The sequence below is a fragment of the Bufo gargarizans genome, chromosome 11, assembly GCF_014858855.1.
Source record: "Bufo gargarizans isolate SCDJY-AF-19 chromosome 11, ASM1485885v1, whole genome shotgun sequence".
In the NCBI taxonomy this organism is placed as follows: Eukaryota; Metazoa; Chordata; class Amphibia; order Anura; family Bufonidae; genus Bufo; species Bufo gargarizans.
Genome location: NC_058090.1, coordinates 8,596,002 through 8,617,980, shown reverse-complemented (window position 1 = coordinate 8,617,980; position 21,979 = coordinate 8,596,002). Strand labels below are relative to the sequence as shown.

The 21,979-nt window shown below is 46.7% G+C and overlaps 1 protein-coding gene across 2 annotated transcripts in view; it reads right to left on the bottom strand.

Moving 5' to 3' along the window:
• Positions 1-17,287: 17,287 nt before the first annotated feature.
• The window catches only part of UNC79 (unc-79 homolog, NALCN channel complex subunit), a 94,844-nt gene continuing 90,152 nt past the window's right edge, over positions 17,288-21,979 (bottom strand). For both annotated transcript variants that reach the window (XM_044272616.1, XM_044272617.1), the window contains 3 exons: positions 21,544-21,621; positions 19,447-19,488; positions 17,288-18,139 (listed from right to left, as the gene is read on the bottom strand). In XM_044272616.1, coding sequence (XP_044128551.1) covers positions 17,939-18,139; positions 19,447-19,488; positions 21,544-21,621 — 321 coding nt within the window. In that variant the 3' untranslated portion in view covers positions 17,288-17,938. The remainder of the gene's footprint in view (positions 18,140-19,446; positions 19,489-21,543; positions 21,622-21,979) is intronic.

Sequence of the window (21,979 nt, the reverse complement as noted above, 5' to 3'; positions counted from 1 at the left end):
GCTGTCCCCACCTGTGTGCACTATACAGATGAGGAGGGGGTGCTGTCCCTACCTGTGCGCACTATACAGATGAGGAGGGGGTGCTGTCCCTGCCTGTGTGCACTATACAGATGAGGAGGAGGTGCTGTCCCTGCCTGTGTGCACTATACAGCTGAGGAGGGGGTGCTGTCCCTACTTCCTGTGTGCACTATACAGATGAAGAGGAGGGGGTGCTGTCCCTACTACCTGTGTGCACTATACAGATGAGATTGGGGGGGGGGGGGGTGCTGTCCCTGCCTGTGTGCACTATATAGATGAGGAGGGGGGGGGGTGCTGTCCCTGCCTGTGTGCACTATATAGATGAGGAGGAGGGGGTGCTGTCCCTGCCTGTGTGCACTATACAGATGAGGAGGGGGTGCTGTCCCTACTACCTGTGTGCACTATACAGATGAGGAGGGGGTGCTGTCCCCACCTGTGTGCACTATACAGATGAGGAGGGGTGCTGTCCCTGCCTGTGTGCACTATACAGATGAGGAGGAGGGGGTGCTGTCCCTGCCTGTGTGCACTATACAGATGAGGAGGAGGGGGTGCTGTCCCTGCCTGTGTGCACTATACAGCTAAGGAGGAGGGGGTGCTGTCCCTGCTACCTGTGTGCACTATACAGATGAGGAGGAGGGGGTGCTGTCCTGCCTGTGTGCACTATACAGATGAGGAGGGGGTGCTGTCCCTACTACCTGTGTGCACTATACAGATAAGGAGGGGGTGCTGTCCCTACCTGTGTGCACTATACAGCTGAGGAGGAGGGGGTGCTGTCCCTACCTGTGCGCACTATACAGCTGAGGAGGGGGTGCTGTCCCTACCTGTGTGCACTATACAGATGAGGAGGAGGGGGTGCTGTCCCTACCTGTGCGCACTATACAGATGAGGAGGAGGGGGTGCTGTCCCTGCATGTGTGCACTATACAGATGAGGAGGAGGGGGTGCTGTCCTGCCTGTGTGCACTATACAGATGAGGAGGGGGTGCTGTCCCTACTACCTGTGTGCACTATACAGATAAGGAGGGGGTGCTGTCCCTACCTGTGTGCACTATACAGCTGAGGAGGAGGGGGTGCTGTCCCTACCTGTGCGCACTATACAGCTGAGGAGGGGGTGCTGTCCCTACCTGTGTGCACTATACAGATGAGGAGGAGGGGGTGCTGTCCCTACCTGTGCGCACTATACAGATGAGGAGGAGGGGGTGCTGTCCCTACCTGTGCGCACTATACAGCTGAGGAGGGGGTGCTGTCCCTACCTGTGTGCACTATACAGATGAGGAGGGGGTGCTGTTCCTACTACCTGTGTGCACTATACAGATGAGGAGGAGGGGGTGCTGTCCCTGCCTGTGTGCACTATACAGATGAGGAGGGGGTGCTGCCCCTACTACCTGTGTGCACTATACAGATGAGGAGGAGGGGGTGCTGTCCCTGCCTGTGTGCACTATACAGATGAGGAGGGGGTGCTGTCCCCACCTGTGTGCACTATACAGATGAGGAGGAGGGGGTGCTGTCCCTGCCTGTGTGCACTATACAGATGAGGAGGGGGTGCTGTCCCTACCTGTGTGCACTATACAGATGAGGAGGGGGTGCTGTCCCTACCTGTGCGCACTATACAGATGAGGAGGGGGTGCTGTCCCTGCCTGTGTGCACTATACAGATGAGGAGGAGGTGCTGTCCCTGCCTGTGTGCACTATACAGCTGAGGAGGGGGTGCTGTCCCTACTTCCTGTGTGCACTATACAGATGAAGAGGAGGGGGTGCTGTCCCTACTACCTGTGTGCACTATACAGATGAGATTGGGGGGGGGGGGGGTGCTGTCCCTGCCTGTGTGCACTATATAGATGAGGAGGGGGGGGGGTGCTGTCCCTGCCTGTGTGCACTATATAGATGAGGAGGAGGGGGTGCTGTCCCTGCCTGTGTGCACTATACAGATGAGGAGGGGGTGCTGTCCCTACTACCTGTGTGCACTATACAGATGAGGAGGGGGTGCTGTCCCCACCTGTGTGCACTATACAGATGAGGAGGGGTGCTGTCCCTGCCTGTGTGCACTATACAGATGAGGAGGAGGGGGTGCTGTCCCTGCCTGTGTGCACTATACAGATGAGGAGGGGGGTGCTGTCCCTGCCTGTGTGCACTATACAGCTGAGGAGGGGGTGCTGTCCCTGCCTGTGCGCACTATACAGATGAGGAGGAGGGGGTGCTGTCCCTGCATGTGTGCACTATACAGATGAGGAGGAGGGGGTGCTGTCCTGCCTGTGTGCACTATACAGATGAGGAGGGGGTGCTGTCCCTACTACCTGTGTGCACTATACAGATAAGGAGGGGGTGCTGTCCCTACCTGTGTGCACTATACAGATGAGGAGGAGGGGGTGCTGTCCCTACCTGTGTGCACTATACAGATGAGGAGGAGGGGGTGCTGTCCCTACCTGTGTGCACTATACAGATGAGGAGGAGGGGGTGCTGTCCCTACCTGTGTGCACTATACAGATGAGGAGGAGGGGGTGCTGTCCCTACCTGTGTGCACTATACAGCTAAGGAGGGGGGGTGCTGTCCCTGCCTGTGTGCACTATACAGATGAGGAGGGGGGGTGCTGTCCCTGCCTGTGTACACTATACAGCTGAGGAGGGGGTGCTGTCCCTGCCTGTGTACACTATACAGCTGAGGAGGGGGTGCTGTCTCTGCCTGTGTGCACTATACAGATGAGGAGGGGGTGCTGTCCCTGCCTGTGTGCACTATACAGCTGAGGAGGGGGTGCTGTCCCTGCCTGTGTGCACTATACAGATGAGTAGGAGGGGGTGCTGTCCCTACCTGTGTGCACTATACAGATGAGGAGAGGGGGTGCTGTCCCTACCTGTGTGCACTATACAGATGAGGAGGAGGGGGTGCTGTCCCTACCTGTGTGCACTATACAGCTGAGGAGGAGGGGGTGCTGTCCCTACCTGTGCGCACTATACAGATGAGGAGGGGGTGCTGTCCCTGCCTGTGTGCACTATACAGCTGAGGAGGAGGGGGTGCTGTCCCTACCTGTGTGCACTATACAGCTGAGGAGGAGGGGGTGCTGTCCCTACCTGTGCGCACTATACAGCTGAGGAGGAGGGGGTGCTGTCCCTACCTGTGTGCACTATACAGATGAGGAGGAGGGGGTGCTGTCCCTACCTGTGTGCACTATACAGCTGAGGAGGAGGGGGTGCTGTCCCTACCTGTGTGCACTATACAGCTGAGGAGGAGGGGGTGCTGTCCCTACCTGTGCGCACTATACAGCTGAGGAGGAGGGGGTGCTGTCCCTACCTGTGCGCACTATACAGATGAGGAGGGGGTGCTGTCCCTGCCTGTGTGCACTATACAGCTGAGGAGGAGGGGGTGCTGTCCCTACCTGTGTGCACTATACAGCTGAGGAGGAGGGGGTGCTGTCCCTACCTGTGTGCACTATACAGCTGAGGAGGAGGGGGTGCTGTCCCTACCTGTGCGCACTATACAGATGAGGAGGGGGTGCTGTCCCTACCTGTGCGCACTATACAGATGAGGAGGGGGTGCTGTCCCTGCCTGTGTGCACTATACAGCTGAGGAGGAGGGGGTGCTGTCCCTACCTGTGTGCACTATACAGCTGAGGAGGAGGGGGTGCTGTCCCTACCTGTGCGCACTATACAGCTGAGGAGGAGGGGGTGCTGTCCCTACCTGTGCGCACTATACAGATGAGGAGGGGGTGCTGTCCCTGCCTGTGTGCACTATACAGCTGAGGAGGAGGGGGTGCTGTCCCTACCTGTGTGCACTATACAGCTGAGGAGGAGGGGGTGCTGTCCCTACCTGTGCGCACTATACAGATGAGGAGGGGGTGCTGTCCCTACCTGTGTGCACTATACAGCTGAGGAGGGGGTGCTGTCCATGCCTGTGTGCACTCCCAGATTTATAGTTAAGCAAAAATGGAGAAAAGGTGTGCTCGACCCCGCCACACCAGGCACGGACCATGCCGAGAACCACAGCGTTACTAGAAAATAGGAAGAAAAAGGTCCAGCTTGGTTTAAAAATATTACCTTTATTATTCAGTGCGATTAAGAGCTAGTTACAGTCCAGTCTACGCGTTTCGGATCAGAGACAATAGCGATCCTTACTCATGACAAATGTATAGTAGATGCAGAAAGGAAAACCTCGGCACTCCAAGGTCTTTAAAAAAAATCTGTGCTTATTCCCACCGGGCAAGCCTTTTTGAAGACCTTGGAGTGCCGCAGTTTTTCTTCTATGCTGTTTAATACACCACCGATAATGTGCGGTAAGCAGACAGCGGTGTCTCCCCTCTTCTTGTCCTCCACCCCTCTGACCTTGCTCCTCTGTCATCTTCAATATGCCTTAAAACACATCAGCACTAAACCAAATTTAAAGAGGAAAACCTAATTAGCGGTTGAGACAATGGAATAACAAGCCAAGACCATGTCACAGCGGGGGCCGAGCCTCCCCGGATAATCGCCGTGTGCAGGACTCCGGCCGACAAAAATTCAATTCTCTGTAATATCATTTACATTAAAATATCAGCAAAGGCTACAGGATTACATTGCGGCCCCTGACAGGGACATTCATCTAATACAAACCTCCCGGCACTAGTACCAGCTCTTCCCGGAGATGGAGCATCGCCCAGGGCGTCTTGCGCGGTGACAGGCCGGCACATGGCACTGCGCGAAGGTTCTTAGCCCTGTAACAAGGTAACACCTCAAGGTCGAAGCCTGGTCTGAAAAAGGAATTTAATCATTGTTTCTGAAAGCTTTTATGTTTCAATGTCTCACCATTTTCAAGATCTCTGCTTGCTGTTGTTGAACAGGAATATTGTAGATTTTATCCAAAGGTTGAAAACCTGCATAGACCAAACACTTCTCACAGGTGAGGATTTGTTACAATGGTATAATTCAGTCTGTAGGATATCCAGAATGATACAATGTATCAGCGCAGATTTAATGTAACAAACTATCAGAAAAGGATTCTATGACTTCTCTCCAAGATAATTTGAGCTAATTGCGTCTGGTTGCTGCGCATTTGCCCATTGTGCCATACCATTTACTGTATGTGCTTGTCCAGGATGGAGGGGGAGATGATCCCAATTCTGGGACTGAGACCCCAGCCTCATTGCAGGCACCTATAGGAGAGATGGCCACTAAAGTCTATGGACGCTATGGGGACGGTCAAAGCTATACCCACTCTGAACCTGCCAGCTCCCACACCGCCACTCTGATCCTTTATCCAGCCATAACGTTCCCATATATGCCGCCAATCATGTGCCCGTACCACTGAGGCCAGCGATTGGCTGCGGCAGTCACATGAGGTATTTGAAAGACTAAGAACATCATGTCATGGAGGCATTGGAGCAAAAGGGTCTCAAAGTATAACTATTTAATTTTATTTTAACAACCTCCCTGCCTTTTAGATAAAAAAAATTCTGACAGCCCCTTTAAAGCAAGACTCAGACTCTGCACTCTGAATTCATCACCCTATAGAGGGGTAGATGAAGCAGATTAAGAAGTGCTGCAACAGTGACATCTGGAGGCGAATGGTGGGTACCGCATAGTGAGTGCAGCTCTGGAGTATAATACAGGATGGAACTCAGGATCAGTACAGGATATGTAATATATTGGCACAGTGACTCCACCATCAGAATAGTGAGTGCAGCTCTTGAGTATAATATAGGATGTAACTCAGGATCAGTACAGGATAAGTAATGTATGTACACAGTGACTGCACTAGCAGAATAGTGAGTGCAGCTCTGGAGTAGAATACAGGATGTAACTCAGGATCAGTACAGGATAAGTAATGTAATGTATGTACACAGTGACTCCACCATCAGAATAGTGAGTTCAGCTCTTGAATATAATACAGGATGTAACTCAGGATCAGTACAGAATAAGTAATGTAATGTATGTATACAGTGACTGCATCAGCAGTATATTGAGTGCAGCTCTGGAGTATAATACAGGATGTAATTCAGGATTAGTACAGGATAAGTAATGTATGTACATAGTGACTCCACCAGCAGAATAGGAAGTGCAGCTCTGGAGTATACAACAGGATGTAACTCAGGATCAGTACAAGATAAGTAATGTAATGTATGTACACAGTGACTCCACCAGCAGAATAGGAAGTGCAGCTCTGGAGTATAATACAGGATAGAACACAGGATCAGTACAGGATAAATAATGTAATGTATGTACACAGTGACTCCACCAGTAGAATAGTGAGTGCAGCTCTGGAGTATAATACAGGATGTAACTCAGGATCAGTACAAGATTTTGATAACCAAGACCAGATTCCTGGGCATCAGTCTGTTTGTGGCAGAGCCAGAGGTGGCACAGCTGATGGGCAGGGCTCTGCTACCTGACCAGGCTTTGATGTGACCTCTTCTTAGACTCTTGACTTCACAGACCTCGTGCCTCAGAGACAGCACTGGGGTCAGGAGCGCTCGTCACCATCACTGCCAGGATGTAAAATATTCACAAGCTAAAACCTCTCTGTTTAATAATACATGCAGCATTCAGGCCGAACGCAGCGTCTCCGGGTGTCCATCAAAATGTGGCGTACGCCGGGGTTTCTGAAGATGATTTCCCTGCTTAAGCTCCTGTCAGAGCAGAGGGAAAATAATCCAAAAAATGACAGATCCTTGTATAATATCTGGTCACAGCGCATTAAAGAGCACCAACCCTAAAATCTAATGGCCTGAAAATATCGGCCTAAGGAGTAGCATTGCTGGTGACAACCACTACAGTGCCCACAAGGGCTGTCCCAAGAGCTTTTCTTCTACCCTGAAGGACACATAAATCTACACGATGTAAAACTATGAATACCTTCTACCTGTTTAGATGGCAGTCTTTACTGTGGCTCTGGCATTCTATTCATACACCAAGAGAATCAGCATGAACAATGTTATCAGCAGAGCTGCATTAAGGTTGGTGGAAGGTTTCTGGGCAAAAAAAATTGGTGGTAAGCCCCATTATACCAGACCCCCTAAATCAGCCATGTATGGAAGATGTGGGTACTCATTCGTGGCCCTCTCCACTGAATTCTGTGGGAGGGATAGCTAAGCCAGTGAGGCAATAGGATGGATACATTAGAATAAATAGATGGATAGATACAGTAGATAGTACTTTAGGATGCCAAGGGGATGGGGGCCTGGAACATGTGACCCTGGTGCTTCTCTATAACGTGGCTCTGCTGACCCTCATGGCTGAATGTCTCCCCCTATTGTAGTGACACTTTTGACTAGAGGGAACCCACCTAATCTTTCTACAGGTGTTTGGCCGTGTAAGGGTAAATTTGTCCTATAATAATTCCCCAGGGGAGCATCTATGAATAAAAGATGGATCATCGGTCCTAGAGAAGCTTCTCTTACAAACATCAATCAATTTCTGTCTGACGCTAATTGATTAAATCATGTTTGTCATATGATACAATATTCTTGTCACCTCCTGAGAGTTACCTCGTGTTGTATTATTACAAATGTCTGGTGATTGCAATGTCCTTCCCTGAACGCAGGATTCTTCACAATGGAATCTTTAAAGAGTTGGTAAATTCAAGACAACGACCTTGAGGACATCTTGTTGCAAGCAGTGGTGGGGTTCATAGAGGAGTTCTAGCAAGTAAACCAGGGCCTAATGCATTAAGTAGACCCATACCAGTGTCAAAGACGTTCTGTAGGTACCACATAAAGCTCGAGCCAAGGGCACATGGTTATGTTGACCTGACCTTCAAGTCTTTGGTCTTGTGTGACCCTCCAATGGGCTTCTCTTCTCCAATCCATCATTAAGAAAATAGGGAAAGGGCCAGAGGGTCATGTCATCTTTCTCTTCTGTGTTTTGAAGAGGTCACCAACCACCAGCCCACCTTGTCATGGGATGGTGGGGTCTGATACCATGAAGCCACTCTAGCATTCAAATTTTAACTATTATTGCAGGACCCCATCTTCTCTGCATTCGCCATTGGCCCCCTATTGGGTGATAAGGTTTGAATGGGTTCAGAAATAGGTGCTCATAGATGCTGAAGGCCCATGGATGCTTTCAAATTTCTCCATGACGCAACAACAATGAAGGAATCGACTGAATATTCATGGTTGGGGATGGTGAACCTTGACGAAATAAGATGATGACCACCATCTAACCAGACCAGTTGGGTGATCGCATAGTTTGACTCTTCAATTGTGGTAATTCTGGCCCATGTGGGTGTCCGAATCCAACAATCGGGTGAAAATCAGGGATGAATATGTCATGTATGGTAGTCCCAAAAAGAAGACCCTCCAGTGAGTTTATTTTTAACCTGTGACCACTATTTTGCTCTTTGATCTTCACAATCTGAAAAGATCCTTGGAATCATTAGTCATCTAAACCTCTGGTAATAAGATACTAAGCTCCTGGGGATGACAGTGTCTTCACTGTAGATCTTTTAGGTACATCAGTCCATGCAGGCTGCTCTGGAACCGCTTGTTTAATACACCATAAATATATTATCCCATCATCTGTTTCGCCTTCGCTCTGTATGCTCTTGTTTACGACTCCCATAAAATACATCCCTGGCAGTCAAATGTTCATCTTGCAGATTTATGGCTCAATGGTACCTACCGTTCATGGCCATAAACTCCAGAAGATGTTCGTTAGCGCTTTTTCCGGGACAGTAAATTTTACAGCTCCTCTGTGCCGCATTCTCATGTGGTCAGCTGGATTTTCTGAAGGCCTCGCGGATTGTAAATAATGTGGATTTATGTCAATGTGACATCTGAGAACAATCACAGGGATGGAGCCATGGAAGCTCTACGGATGAGAGATAGAGTCATGGTGACACAGCCATTATGGCCTAGCTAGCCTAACATTTTGCAACATTTTGTAGCCTAACATTTTGCACCCAGAAGGCATACTGTAAGTGATTTATGGAATGTATAGCCTAAAATATCAGGTCAAGACAAAGCAGATGGAGGTCCAGAAAGTACTGACAACAGGGCAGGCCCACCATGTGTAGTACACAGAGCCCATCATCGCACAGCCCCTAAAGCACAGTGCTGAGACTGTTGGATAGAGACGATGTAAGCGCTCAGGGACATAGTATGCACTATGAAGAACTTTAAGAGAGGTTTTGATTAGATTAAACTACCAGCTACCTTTACCAACATTTTTTAATAGCAGGATCGCCACTTCGACACAGACATATTTTGGTGGATATCCTCCTCCCATCTCAGCATGAATATGTAAATCCAGCTTTAGTCTTACTGGTATAGGCTCTGTGGACCAGTAGAGCACTGATAAAGAGATAGGACCCAAAAGATCAGACTCCAGCTTGACCAAACTAGAAGGAAGTTAGCGAAGGTAGCGATAGTCCTCCTAACCATTTCTGAAGGTACATAACAGAATGTTTAATCCTGGGATGTTGATGGGCCCAAATAAATCAAGAAATGTCTCAATGTAGCCCCTGAAGCTCTTTTATAGTGACATGAATTGGCACAGTGTGAAACAGATAAAGCAGACGCGGGTGGGACATTATTTTAACGGTATGTACTATGCCGATCCAGGACAACATGGGTGAATCCCACTTAGGTCACACTTGATGGAACGGAAAATGGGAGGGTAATTCGCCTGGTATATATCATTCAGAGTAGGTGTTAGAAAGATCCCTAAATAGGACAATTTGTCCCTGCGGATAACGAAACCAAAGTTTGGTTATAGTAGTTGAACCGCTGGATGATATTACAATATATGGCCTATGATTTGGTTGCAATCCCAAGACTTTAAAAAATCGGTAAATACCTTCCATAGATTAGGCACTGAAATTAGCTGGCTGGTTAATAAGAGATCATCAGCAAAAAGGTTCAGTTTATATTCCTGCAACTCAATCTTAACGCCTGAAATGTCCGGATTACCTCTAAATTAGCTAAGGGCTCCATGGCCAAGAGGACAGCCCTGACGTGTTCCTCTGCCAATCAAAATGGGTGAAGGATGGAGGGAGGGAAGTTTTAGAAAGGTCCTAGGATGGGAGTATATAAAACGGAGGACCTCTACAAACGGACCGTGGAATCCCATACAGTGCAAAACTGTTGGGACACTACTTGGAGGACACTTTTTATGGTAAGACTATCTGGAGGACACTGATTATAGGAATACTACCTGGAGTGTACTGATTATGGGGACACTGATTTTGGGAGCACTATCTTGAGGACACTGATTATGAAGACACGATCGGAAGGACACTGATTATGGGAGCACTATCTGTATAGCACTGATTATGAGAACACTATACGGAGGCTAATGATTATGGGGACATTATCTGGAGGACACTGATTAAAAGAACACTGGAGGACACTGATGGTGCGCACACTTTCTGGAGGGCACTGATTGTGGAAACACTTCATGGAGGCCACTGATTATGGAATTGCTGCCTGGATGGCACTGTAGACAATATCTGGATGATACTGATTGTGTGGACACCATTGATGTGGACACTATGTGCATGGTGCTAATTATAGGCACACTATGAGTGCACTATGTGGACGGTGCTGTTTGTGGTGTCATCTTCAGGCTGCCACTATTTCTGGGGTCACCACAGCTGTAATAGGGCTCTAAATGGGATCTAGAACCCACGTATGAGCAGTTCTAGAGTGCTGGGCTCTATAAAGAACACAAGAGCCTTCTCTGTAATAAATAATACGGATTTATTTCATCTGAACACATTTGAACATTTCCAGTAAATCACACATTAAATAACTTCCTTTATTACAGTCATTGACATAAAATCTCAGAAAAGTAAACCACTTGTCTCGATCTTTTTTTTTTTTTTGCTGGAACAAAAACAAAATGACAGACGTGGGGGAAGAGGTAACGGGCAGAGACCAGACCCAGGCCCACCCACCCCAAAATCCAGTGACAGTGGGTGACCACCCCCACCCGCCAGGTCTTTGTAAAGGTCAATTTAGGCCACCAAATGTTCTTCAGCCCTTATTATCTCTTGTGTCTACATGTGGAGCAGACTTTATTGCCACACGAGCTCCCGTCTGGTAGAGATGACCACATAGCAGAATGCGAGTTCCGCCAATTCTCCCAAAAATTATATTATTGGCTGTTCTTGAACCAAAAGTGATAAATTAGTACAGAAACAAGCGAATCGATCAGCTCACTGGGGCTCAGGCCATTATGGCTTCAGACACAGCGCCTTCATCTTTTATACAGGAGAGTCGCGGACTGTGCAACATAGTCTGCTCCATCTGTAAGTCACATAACGACAACTGGATGCAACCCCCTCAGACGACTACAAATGAACTGCACAATGCTTAAGCTTCCATGAGGTCCTTTAAGGATGAGAATGCTTCAAGCAACAAAAAACAAAACCACGAAAAACTGTGAAATACAACATAAATGACAACACATCATGTGATCATAAAAATACATATTAAGCACAGTTCTCCTACTGGAATTCTAAGTGCACTTTAATGGCGCCGACACCACGGTCGGCTCAAGAGGAAAGCAATAACATTGTCTGCTCTATTGCACTGCATTCTACTGCTCCCTGATACTGGTGGACATGGATAGTATATGAGAAATATAAAGTACACCGGGGCCACTGGGGCCCCATAGAGCACAACGTGTCAAGGAAAGGTTCAGTGATGCTGCCCCATTGCCAATTTCATGTGCGTTTGATGCACCGTTGCCTTGTCGTCCATAACAGCCAATCAGGGTTGAAACTGAGGAAAACCGAAAGACAAAATCTGATTGGCTGCTACCAGGAACCAGGCTGCATTCTCTCACTGGGCCATATCGAACATAGTGATTCCCTCAGGGCCAATCAGTTTTCACATTTCAACGCTTGTAAGGAAATTAAAGCTGAACTCTGATTGGCTGCTATTCGCTTGTAGTAACCAATTAGAGCACTGCTTCCAAGGTCCATTCTGCACAGGTAAAATGAAAGATACTATCTGATTGGCTGATAGGAGGTTGCTATGGTTCAGTCAGCAAAATTGAACTACAGGCCCTGTTGCTTATAACAACCAATCAGAATCCAGCTCTCATTTGAATAGCGCAGCTTAGAAAATGGAAGCTGTGCTTTGATTGGTTGCTAGGGGCAACCTATCTCCTCCATTTTGTCTGCACTAGTTTTTATAAAAGACTGAAAATAAAATACACAATTCTGACAGGAATAGGCTGCCTACCACATATAAAAAACTATGAGAGCAGCTAGGGCTACACAGGCGATGCCGTTTTCATCCTCTCGGCTCACAGGCCTATGGTGTATTTTACACCAAAGTTGACAGGCAAACTGCTATGACGTAGATTTTCAACATGACTTTGCGCCATTCACTCCAACTCACTCATCAAAATTAACCAGTGAGGTGAAAAAGAAGCAAAAAAAATTCAGATGCGACTGGCACAGGCTGAAAGAGCATGTTGGGAGTTGTAGCACTACTGCTAAAAAACATTTATGTAAATTTTACGCATCAAAATGACCGTGGGCTAACACTATCACATGATATGACTAGGAATTACGCAGCCCAGGAACACGCAACATGTGTCCTCAGCCTCACGGACCATTGGATGCCTGGGAATATAATATTTGATAAAGCTGCGCTAGATATATATATATATATATATAATAGACTATAAATCACCTCATTATAGGCTTATAATAACATCTGGAATACATTATTTGTCATCATAGAATCTCGGAAACATCTCTAAGCAACTAGAACCTGAGTGGCGTTCATATTAAGGGTCTTTATGAGGTGGATAGGTGATCAATAGCTGATCGGTAGGGGTTCGACTCCCGATACCACCACCAATCGGCTGTATGAAGAGGCCGCTGCCTCCTCACAACATATGTAGCACAGCGCCATACATTCTATCGTGGCCGTGCTTGGTATTGCAGTTCAGGCCTATTCACTAAAGACTGGACTGCACATAGGCCTTGTGACTGTCACTGGCCTAGCAACAGTCGTCAGCGCTCGCCGGAGAGTCGCGGCCTTCTCAAACGGCTGATTGGCGGGGGCGCCAGGAGTCAGACCCCCCACCGATCACCTACTAATAGCCTATCCTGAGGAGGCCTGTGGTCCGCATTTTGCGGCCAAGTATAGGACATGTTCTACCCTTTTGCAGAATGGACATACGAATGATAAAAGCGCAAGGATCAGGCTACTTTCACACTGGCGTTTTGGCTTTCCGTTTCTGAGATCCGTCATGGGCTCTCACAAGCGGTTCCAAAATGGATCAGTTTTGCCCTAATGCATTCTGAATTGAAAAGGATCCGCTCCGAATGCATCTGTTTGCCTCCGATCAGTCATCATTCCGCTCTGGAGGCGGACACCAAAACACTGCCTGCGGCGTTTTTCTGTCCGTCATGTGGTACGGAGCGAGACTGTAAATGTAAGTCAATAGGGACGGATCAGCTTTCTCTGACACAATAGAAAACGGATCCGTCCCCCATTGACTTTCAATGGTGTTCAAGACGGATCCGTCATGGCTATAGAAGACATAATACAACCGACTGTTCATGACGGATGCATGCGGTTGTATTATTGTAACGGAAGCGTTTTTGCAGATCCATGACAGATTCGCAAAAAACGCTAATGTGAAAGTAGCCTTATCTGTGTGCTTTTCGCATCCATATGTCCGTTATACAAAAAGATATTATATGTCTGCAAAAAAAAATGTATACAGCACACAGACCATATCTGTATTTTGCAGATTTGCAATTTGAAGATCGTGAAACGGATACAGTCGTGTGAACGAGGCCTAGTGGTCAATTTGGAAAAGGGTAACCCTATAAAATGACCTAATTGCTGGGAACAAATTGCTCTGCAGTTAAAATCCTTTTCAGTGCGGTCACACTCTAGAACTGTCTTCTTAAAGGCACCTTCAGGGGCATTTTTATATGATTAAATTTTACTTATTTTGCGCTAAAATCATTTTTTTAAGTTGGCCTTTAATAAAAATGTTCAGCCATTTCTGAGAAACAAGGGTTAAAAGTCTGTTACTTTGAATCCTATCATCTGACAGCTCATGTGTAGCACTTTTTTCTGTTTTGCTGATCTCAAAACACTTATTTAAAGGGGTTATCCAATCCTATATATTGACCCCACATATGCTGGGGCCCCTCACAGTAAATATATTTAATCTGTTCCTGGTCCCCGCACTGCCGCTGGGTGACGCTAGGGAGGCTCGTCCCCGTCCCCGCCTGCCATTGGTTTTCATCCGCGCACGGGGAGACGCAGCAGCACAGGAGCGGCGCAGGGAGGTTTGATAATTGAGGTATAAGGAGTGGTCATGAAGCCAGGAAATCAGAGATAAGAGCTAGACATGAGGATTAAAAAAAGAGACAGTGACAGCATGCAGACTGACTGATTTTTAACCCCTTTATCTCAGAAATGGCAGAAAAAAAACTGTCTGTGACATCATGTAAACAGATTCTTAACCCCTGTTTCTCAGAAATAGCTGAACATTTTTAATAAAGACAAATTTAAAAAAAAAAAATGCTTTTTTGCCCAAATGAGTAAAATGCATTCCTAAAAAATTGCCCTGAAGGTGTCCATAGCCTTTAACTCCCACTGACCCTATTAAAGAGAATCTGTAAACGCAGCTTTGGCTATGACTGGAGGAAAAAAAAAACACCATGCAAGTCAAAACTGATACAAGGTAAGTAATGCAAAGTATTTACCAAAGTTCACATTTTCTGTAGATTTTAACCGTGCCGTTTCCCTAATAATCTCATCAGTGACGTACGGGGGTAACTTTTGCAGATTAGCTTTTCAATTATTTTTATCTAATTTTCGGCAAAAAGAAATGTCATTTTAAAATTAACGTGGGTGATATATAAGGAGTCTCAAAATCTATTCACATTTTTACAATTAGAAAACTCAGTCTCCGTATAGAAATAGTATATATGGTACAGCTATGTATACACTGCGCGGTCCTCTGTATATACAGACATGTACAATATTGCGCAGACTGACGAGTGCAGCGGAATCTAAAGCAGGACACATTATGGCGCCCGTATAGCTCCGTATTCCTTATATTTCCTATTAAAAAAGAACTACTCAGCTTCTTCCTTTTTCATATCTGCTTCTGGCAAAGCTGGGTGCCAAATAATATGGCTGCTGTTCCAGCTGCTTGGTTGTCACCCAGCCTTCCCAGACCCCTGACTGACAGATTGATGTTTAACGGATTGGAGTAAGGCGAGGGTAATTCTGCTACTTTAAAGGGCATCTGTCAGCAGTTTTGTACCTATGACACTGGCTGACCTGTTACATGTGCGCTTGGCAGCTGAAGGCATCTGTGTTGGTCCCATGTTCATATGTGCCCGCATTGCTGAGAAACATGATGTTTTCATATATGCAAATGAGCCTCTAGGAGCAACGGGGGCATTGCCGTTACACCTAGAGACTCCGCTCTCTCTGCAACTGCCTGCCCTCTGCACTTTGATGTGATGACATTTACACTGCCTGACCCTGTCAATCAAAGTGCTGAGGGTACAGCGGTTGTAGAGAAGGCGGAGCCTCTAGGTGTAATGGTAACGCCCCCATTCCTCCTAGAGGCTCATTTGCATATAATAAAACATCCTTTTTCTCAGCAATGCGGGCACATATGAACATGGGACCAACACCGATGCCTTCAGCTGCCAAGCGCACATGTAACAGGTCAGCCAGTGTCACAGGTAAAGATGCCCTTTAAGAATAGCTTGGTTGCTATGCTTCACTGTCCCTAGCAACCAACATTCTGCATAAGGCTCTGTTCACACTGGCATCTGTTTCTGTTTTTAATTGCATACCACAATTATACTATTCTGACTGTCACAGGTATCAGTAACCTGACAGGAACGCCAGCAGGTGTGAATTGGGCCTGAGATCGTCATCTGTGAATTACATCAAAACAAAGATGGCAGCCGCAACATTGTATCCAATACTGGAAGTTCAGAAGTTCCAGTGAATCGACCCCCGTTTACTTTATATCTACGCGTTCATCTTCTCGGGCCCGGGTTTAAGATCTGTGCGGTGGTTATGACCCGACGTTAATTCATATTCCGAGCACATTTTACCGCTGTTATTTATAAGCGGAATTACAAAGTGTCAGCTCTTTAATCTGTCACCTCCTCCGCGCTCCGCATTCCACAGGACATCGATTATGATTGAACTGGTTTGATAGAAGACGCACAGATCAGAGAGTGAAAGGAAGCGACTCCGGTGACATATAAAGCTGTAAAGTATCGCCATGGATTAAAAAGGAACGTGGCCATTAATGAGCACCATGTTACAGGATACAGATAGAACAACCCGAGACAAAGAGCGGGGTCACTGTGTATGGAGGATAATACAGGATGTAACTGAGGATCAGTAATGTATGTACACAGCGACTGCACTGGCAGAATAGTGAGTGCAGCTCTGGAGTATAATACAGGATGTAACTGAGGATCAGTAAAGGATAAGTAATGTAATGTATGTACACAGTGACTGCACCAGCAGAATAGTGAGTGCAGCTCTGGAGTATAATACAGGATGTAACTCAGGATCAGTCGAGGATAAGTAATGTAATGTATGTACACAGTGACTCCGTCAGCAGAATAGTGAGTGCAGCTCTGGAGTATAATACAGGATGTAACTGAGGATCAGTAAAGGATAAGTAATGTATGTACACAGTGACTGAACCAGCAGAATAGTGAGTGCAGCTCTGGAGTATAATACAGGATGTAACTCAGGATCAGTACAGGATAAGTAATGTATGTACACAGTGACTGAACCAGCAGAATAGTGAGTGCAGCTCTGGGAGTATAATACAGGATGTAACTCAGGATCAGTACAGGATAAGTAATGTAATGTATGTACACAGTGACTGCACCAGCAGAATAGTGAGTGCAGCTCTGGAGTATAATACAGGATGTAACTCAGGATCAGTACAGGATTAGTAATGTATGTACTCAGTGACTCCACCAGCAGAATAGTGAGTGCAGCTCTGGAGTATAATACAGGATGTAACTCAGGATCAGTACATGATAAGTAATGTATGTACACAGTGACTGCACCAGCAGAATAGTGAGTGCAGCTCTGGAGTATAATACAGGATGTAACTCAGGATCAGTACAGGATAACTAATGTATGTACTCAGTGACTCCACCAGCAGAATAGTGAGTGCAGCTCTGGAGTATAATACAGGATGTAACTCAGGATCCATAGAGGATAAGTAATGTATGTACACAGTGACTCCACCATCAGAATAGTGAGTGCAGCTCTGGAGTATAATACAGAATGTAACTCAGCATCAGTACCGTAATGTATTGTATGTACACAGTGATTCTTGACTCCACTTTTAATGTAGATGACGTGCAACAATAAGGGGTCCTCTTAACTTCATTACAATGACGCCATCTCATTTAACAAGACCCTTACGCTGGCTCAGGCTGATAAATGTAACTATTAATTTGATAATTCTGATCATTCTAAAATCAGTCAGTAAAAAACTAATGATAATAATATATTTACTGCAGTGGTGAACGGGTAAGATGTGGCAGACATGACCGCGGCACAATCCCTTCCTATTATTATTAAACTCGGTGTCTTTGGTATGTGTCCTTAGACTGCAGTGCAATGCCTCCCTTCATGGCTTACAAAATAAAGGTCCAGGGGTGGACTGAGCCGTTAGGGCTATCAGACAAGTACCCCGAGGCTGAGATGTGAGGCCAACACCTCCTCTTCCACCCAATTAGTCAGGCTCAGTATCTCGCCCAGTTCTCACTTCACCCCTGACCTTTCCTAAAAGCTATTAACCCCAACCCTTCTGCTTTATGGCAACAGGAAAAAATATCTCCTGGTCATGTGACCCCTGAATAGACCACCCGGTCTATACAACACTACAGGGGGTAGAACTTCGATGCAGCCTCTGAGTTCTGGATCACTAAAGGGGATAGATCTGCAATGCAGCCTCTGAGGACTGGATCACTACAGGGGATAGAACTGAGATGCAGCCTCTGAGGACTGGATCTCCACCTGCGCCATCTTAAACTGAGTACATTGGAGCCATTTCTTCAGAACCCCCGAGTTGTGGCTGAACTGCACCGAGCCTTGTAACATCCGCAGGTTCTGCTGGTTCGCACTGTTCTGTATTGCCTGGAGGCGCAGCTGCAGCCCGGCTGATAAATGCTGGACAAAAGAGACACATAATAATTACACTTAGATTTGCCAATACTCTACTGAAAGAAATAATCAAAGGGCTCGTTCGGGCATACCATGAAAATTGTACAGCTAAGTGCAGCTCCAGACTGGGGGGGCCACAAACTATTATATTTTGCAAGTCTTTAATATAGCCCATCTACTGTAGATAGCAATGGAGGGGGGAGACCAAATCATAACAGATTATCAGATTTGTATGCATCAGGGCGGACTGGCCATAGACCCTGCAGGGAAATTTCCGGTGGGCCGATGCACAGGTGGACATCCCTCCTCACAGCTGTCGGCTGGGTACATAATGATCTGATGCTCTCAGCAATAATTAATACTAGAAGCATCAGGTACTTAGGCTTCTGGCTGGTGGCCATGGGTCCCTTTCTGAATCACCATCTTCAGGACTGTGATAGAATTGAATACTGTGGTGGGGGACACAGTATTTTGCACCACACTATGGTGTGGCGTTCATCCTGTTGGGGTGGTATTTTGTGTTGCATTATGTCTCATGCACGCGGTTGTAGTTTTGGTCCACATCCGATCCGCGTTTTTTTGCAGATCAGATGCGGACCCATTCATCTTAACGGATGTGGAACAGAACACCCTGCCTGCATCTGCAAAAGTCAGTTCCACGGCCCTGCAAAAAAGAATAGAACATGTCCTATTCTTGTCCGTTTTGCGGACAAGGATAGGACATTTCTGCAGAAGAAAAATAAACATGGCAGCATGCACTCAGCCGGGATCCATGTTTTGTTGATCCGCCATTTTCAAAAACAGATACAGTGTTGTGCAGGAGTCCTTAAAGGGAACCTGTCAACGGGATTTTGGGTATAAAGCTGAGGACATGGATTGCTAGATGGCTGCTAGACATCCGCAATACCCAGTCCCCATAGCTCTGTGTGCTTTTATTGTGTCAATAAACTGATTTGATACATATGCAAATTAACCTCAGATGAATCCTGTATGTGAGATGAGTCAGGGACAGGACTCATCTCAGGTTAGTTTGCATATGTATCAAATCGTTTTTTTACACAATAAAAGCACACAGAGCTATGGGGACTGGATATTGCGGATGTGCTAGCGGTCATCTAGCAACCCTTGACAGTTATCCTTTAAGGTATTTCTGGCCCCGCCTACTTATGTTGCCCTGCCCTCTGTCAATTGGGACTCGCCTACAACATGGGGGCCACTTTAAGTTCATTTGCAGGGCCATTAAGTCCCCAGTCCGTCCCTGGTATGCATCTAAATAGCAGTCCGTCATCCATAAAAAGAAAGCGGTCGCTCACCTTTATATTAGAATGGATCATCGGTAACCACATTGGTATCAACTGCGGAAAAAGATACAGAAAGTTAATACAAATGTCGAAACTAAGTGGCCCAGTTCACCTCAGGGTGTGATCACGATACGAAGGGTAAAGCCCCATGCATACGAACGTTGTTTGGGTCCGCATCTGAGCTGCATTTTTTTGCAGCTCGGATGCGGACCCATTCACTTCAATTGGGGCCGCAAAAGATGTGGACAGCACTCCGTGTGCTGCCCGCATCCGTCGCTTTGTTCCGTAGCCCAGCAAAAAAAAGAATAGAACATGTCCTATTCTTGTTCCATTTCTATATTATGGGCGCAAATTGCAGAACGCACACAGCCGGCATCCGTGTTTTGCAGATCCGCAATTTGCGGACCACAAAACACGGCGCGGTCTTGTGCATGAGGCCTATGGCCGTTCTGTCTATGGGCAGTGATCAGCAACCTCTGGCACTCCAGCTGTTCTGAAACTACAACTCCCAGAATCCTCCTGTCACTTCTATGGGAGTTACAAGAACAGCCAAGAAGGTGTGCATGCTGGGAGTTGTAGTTTGACAACAGCTGGACTGACAAAGGTTGCTGATCCCCGGTCTAGGGATCCCTGAATATCCAGGACTCATCTGGTCACATGACCTGGCCGCACACAAGGGTCCATTTTCGGTACAGCCTGGGCATATGCCTCCTTTGCCCACCTTGTCCTCTGTTGATTTAGATTCCACCGAGGCACCAAGCGGAGCGAATGAACGTCTATTGCTTAGTAAGACCTTGGCCGCCCCATTTCAGGTCCAGAATATGAATGCAATTACGTCCTTTTAACATTATCAAGATCTGCAATTACACCTCTAAATCTCAAGGCCGGGGATAATTGGTATCGACTAGATCTGTGATGAGTCACCTTGCGCTCCATGCTGGAGAAGCGGCGCGCCTTCCTATACATCATGTCACGGAACACAAAAAGCTTTCACGGTAATTCAATTTAATACATTGCTGCATCATACCCTGGCTTCTCAGCGGGTAAGCTGTGCTGGAACTTGTGGTTCCTCGGGCATCAGATACGTTATACTGTCACATCTCTGCCCATACTGCCAATACCCCCAGTATGTAATACAAACGTGATATATCCCTATATTGGGTTATCATAATGCAACCATGTTAAAGAAGAGTGACAGACCATACACCATGGTGCACCTCTCTGCCCACCTAAAGGGGTCGTGTCACAAAAAAATTCTACATTTTTCAAACCAGTGCCTGGATCTGAATACTTTGGTAATTGCATGTAATTAAAAATGTAGTATAGCCAGTGAGCTTTTCCATAAAATGTAACTGGATAGCGCCACCTGCTGTTTGGTCTTTTCCTTATTTTTTGGGTCGTCTTACTGAGCTGGTCGCACGCGCTCAGTTTAAATCTTCAACGGACACCAGCCCTATGTTCTGTTAGAAGCTGTAGCAGTTACAGGGAGAGATCTGCAGCAGAAAGGACATGCCCCCTGAGCTGCCAGGCTGAAGAGAATCTAGCAAAACAACTGAAACAGTGAATGTGGAGATCTCTGGACCCAGTTTGCAGCTGGTTCTAGCTTTGTAAGAAATGTATTGTCCTGTACTATATGATGCCTGATTTTTTACATCAGTCATGGCATAACCCCATTAAGCCAGCCGTAAACAAGATAACGGATGTCATTTGGCCGACAGCTATTTCCCCCGATCCTCCTATACACGGCGAGCATGCACATGCTGTCAATGGGAGAAAGTCACTGTCAGATACTTCTGGTTGGCAGAACAAACCGATTGGGCATGTCAAAATACAACATGCCCTCCCCTCTTCTCCCCTGACATCTGCCAGGAGAGTAGTGAGACTCCCATACAATAGATTGGGTTGAAAATGGCGGGTTTTGCCAATATATATATCTAATGTGTATGGCCAGCTTTAGAAGAGTGACACGAGTCCGACCCCCTCCGTGTCTAATAAATGGCCCTCTGCAGAATCCATAGGGAGTACTTTTTATATACAGGTCTCTGGGTAAGCATACAATAGTCAACCTGGCATGCTGCGAAGACGCGAAATTGGGGGGCGGCACCTTACCTTCACGAAAACTGTGGAGTTACACTCCTGCAGCGCTTCCATCAGGCTGATCAAATGTAGACACACCATTTCCACCATCTGCAAAAACAGAAAAGATCACATAAGACTGGCAGCCATGGCTTCAGCAGTGATTGAGCAGAAGAAGTCACCATCATGTTTGCCTCCCGCACGGTCTCCATTATGTCATAGAAGGTTAGTTATTCTGTCCAGTGCTGAATACTAAGGAGAAAAGGCTCCAAAGCAAATTAAAAAGGGTCCTTTATTTTTTTCGAGAAGCTTCGGTGGCGTCTCCACCCGTCACCATCTCCCTCTGTGTTACCAGCGTAGCCAAGCATGGACAATATCAAAACAGAAAGCAGGTAATGGGAATACACATTGATAATGACCCCCAGAGCACTGATTTTGGAATCGGGTACTTGAGGTGGGGTGGAGAGTA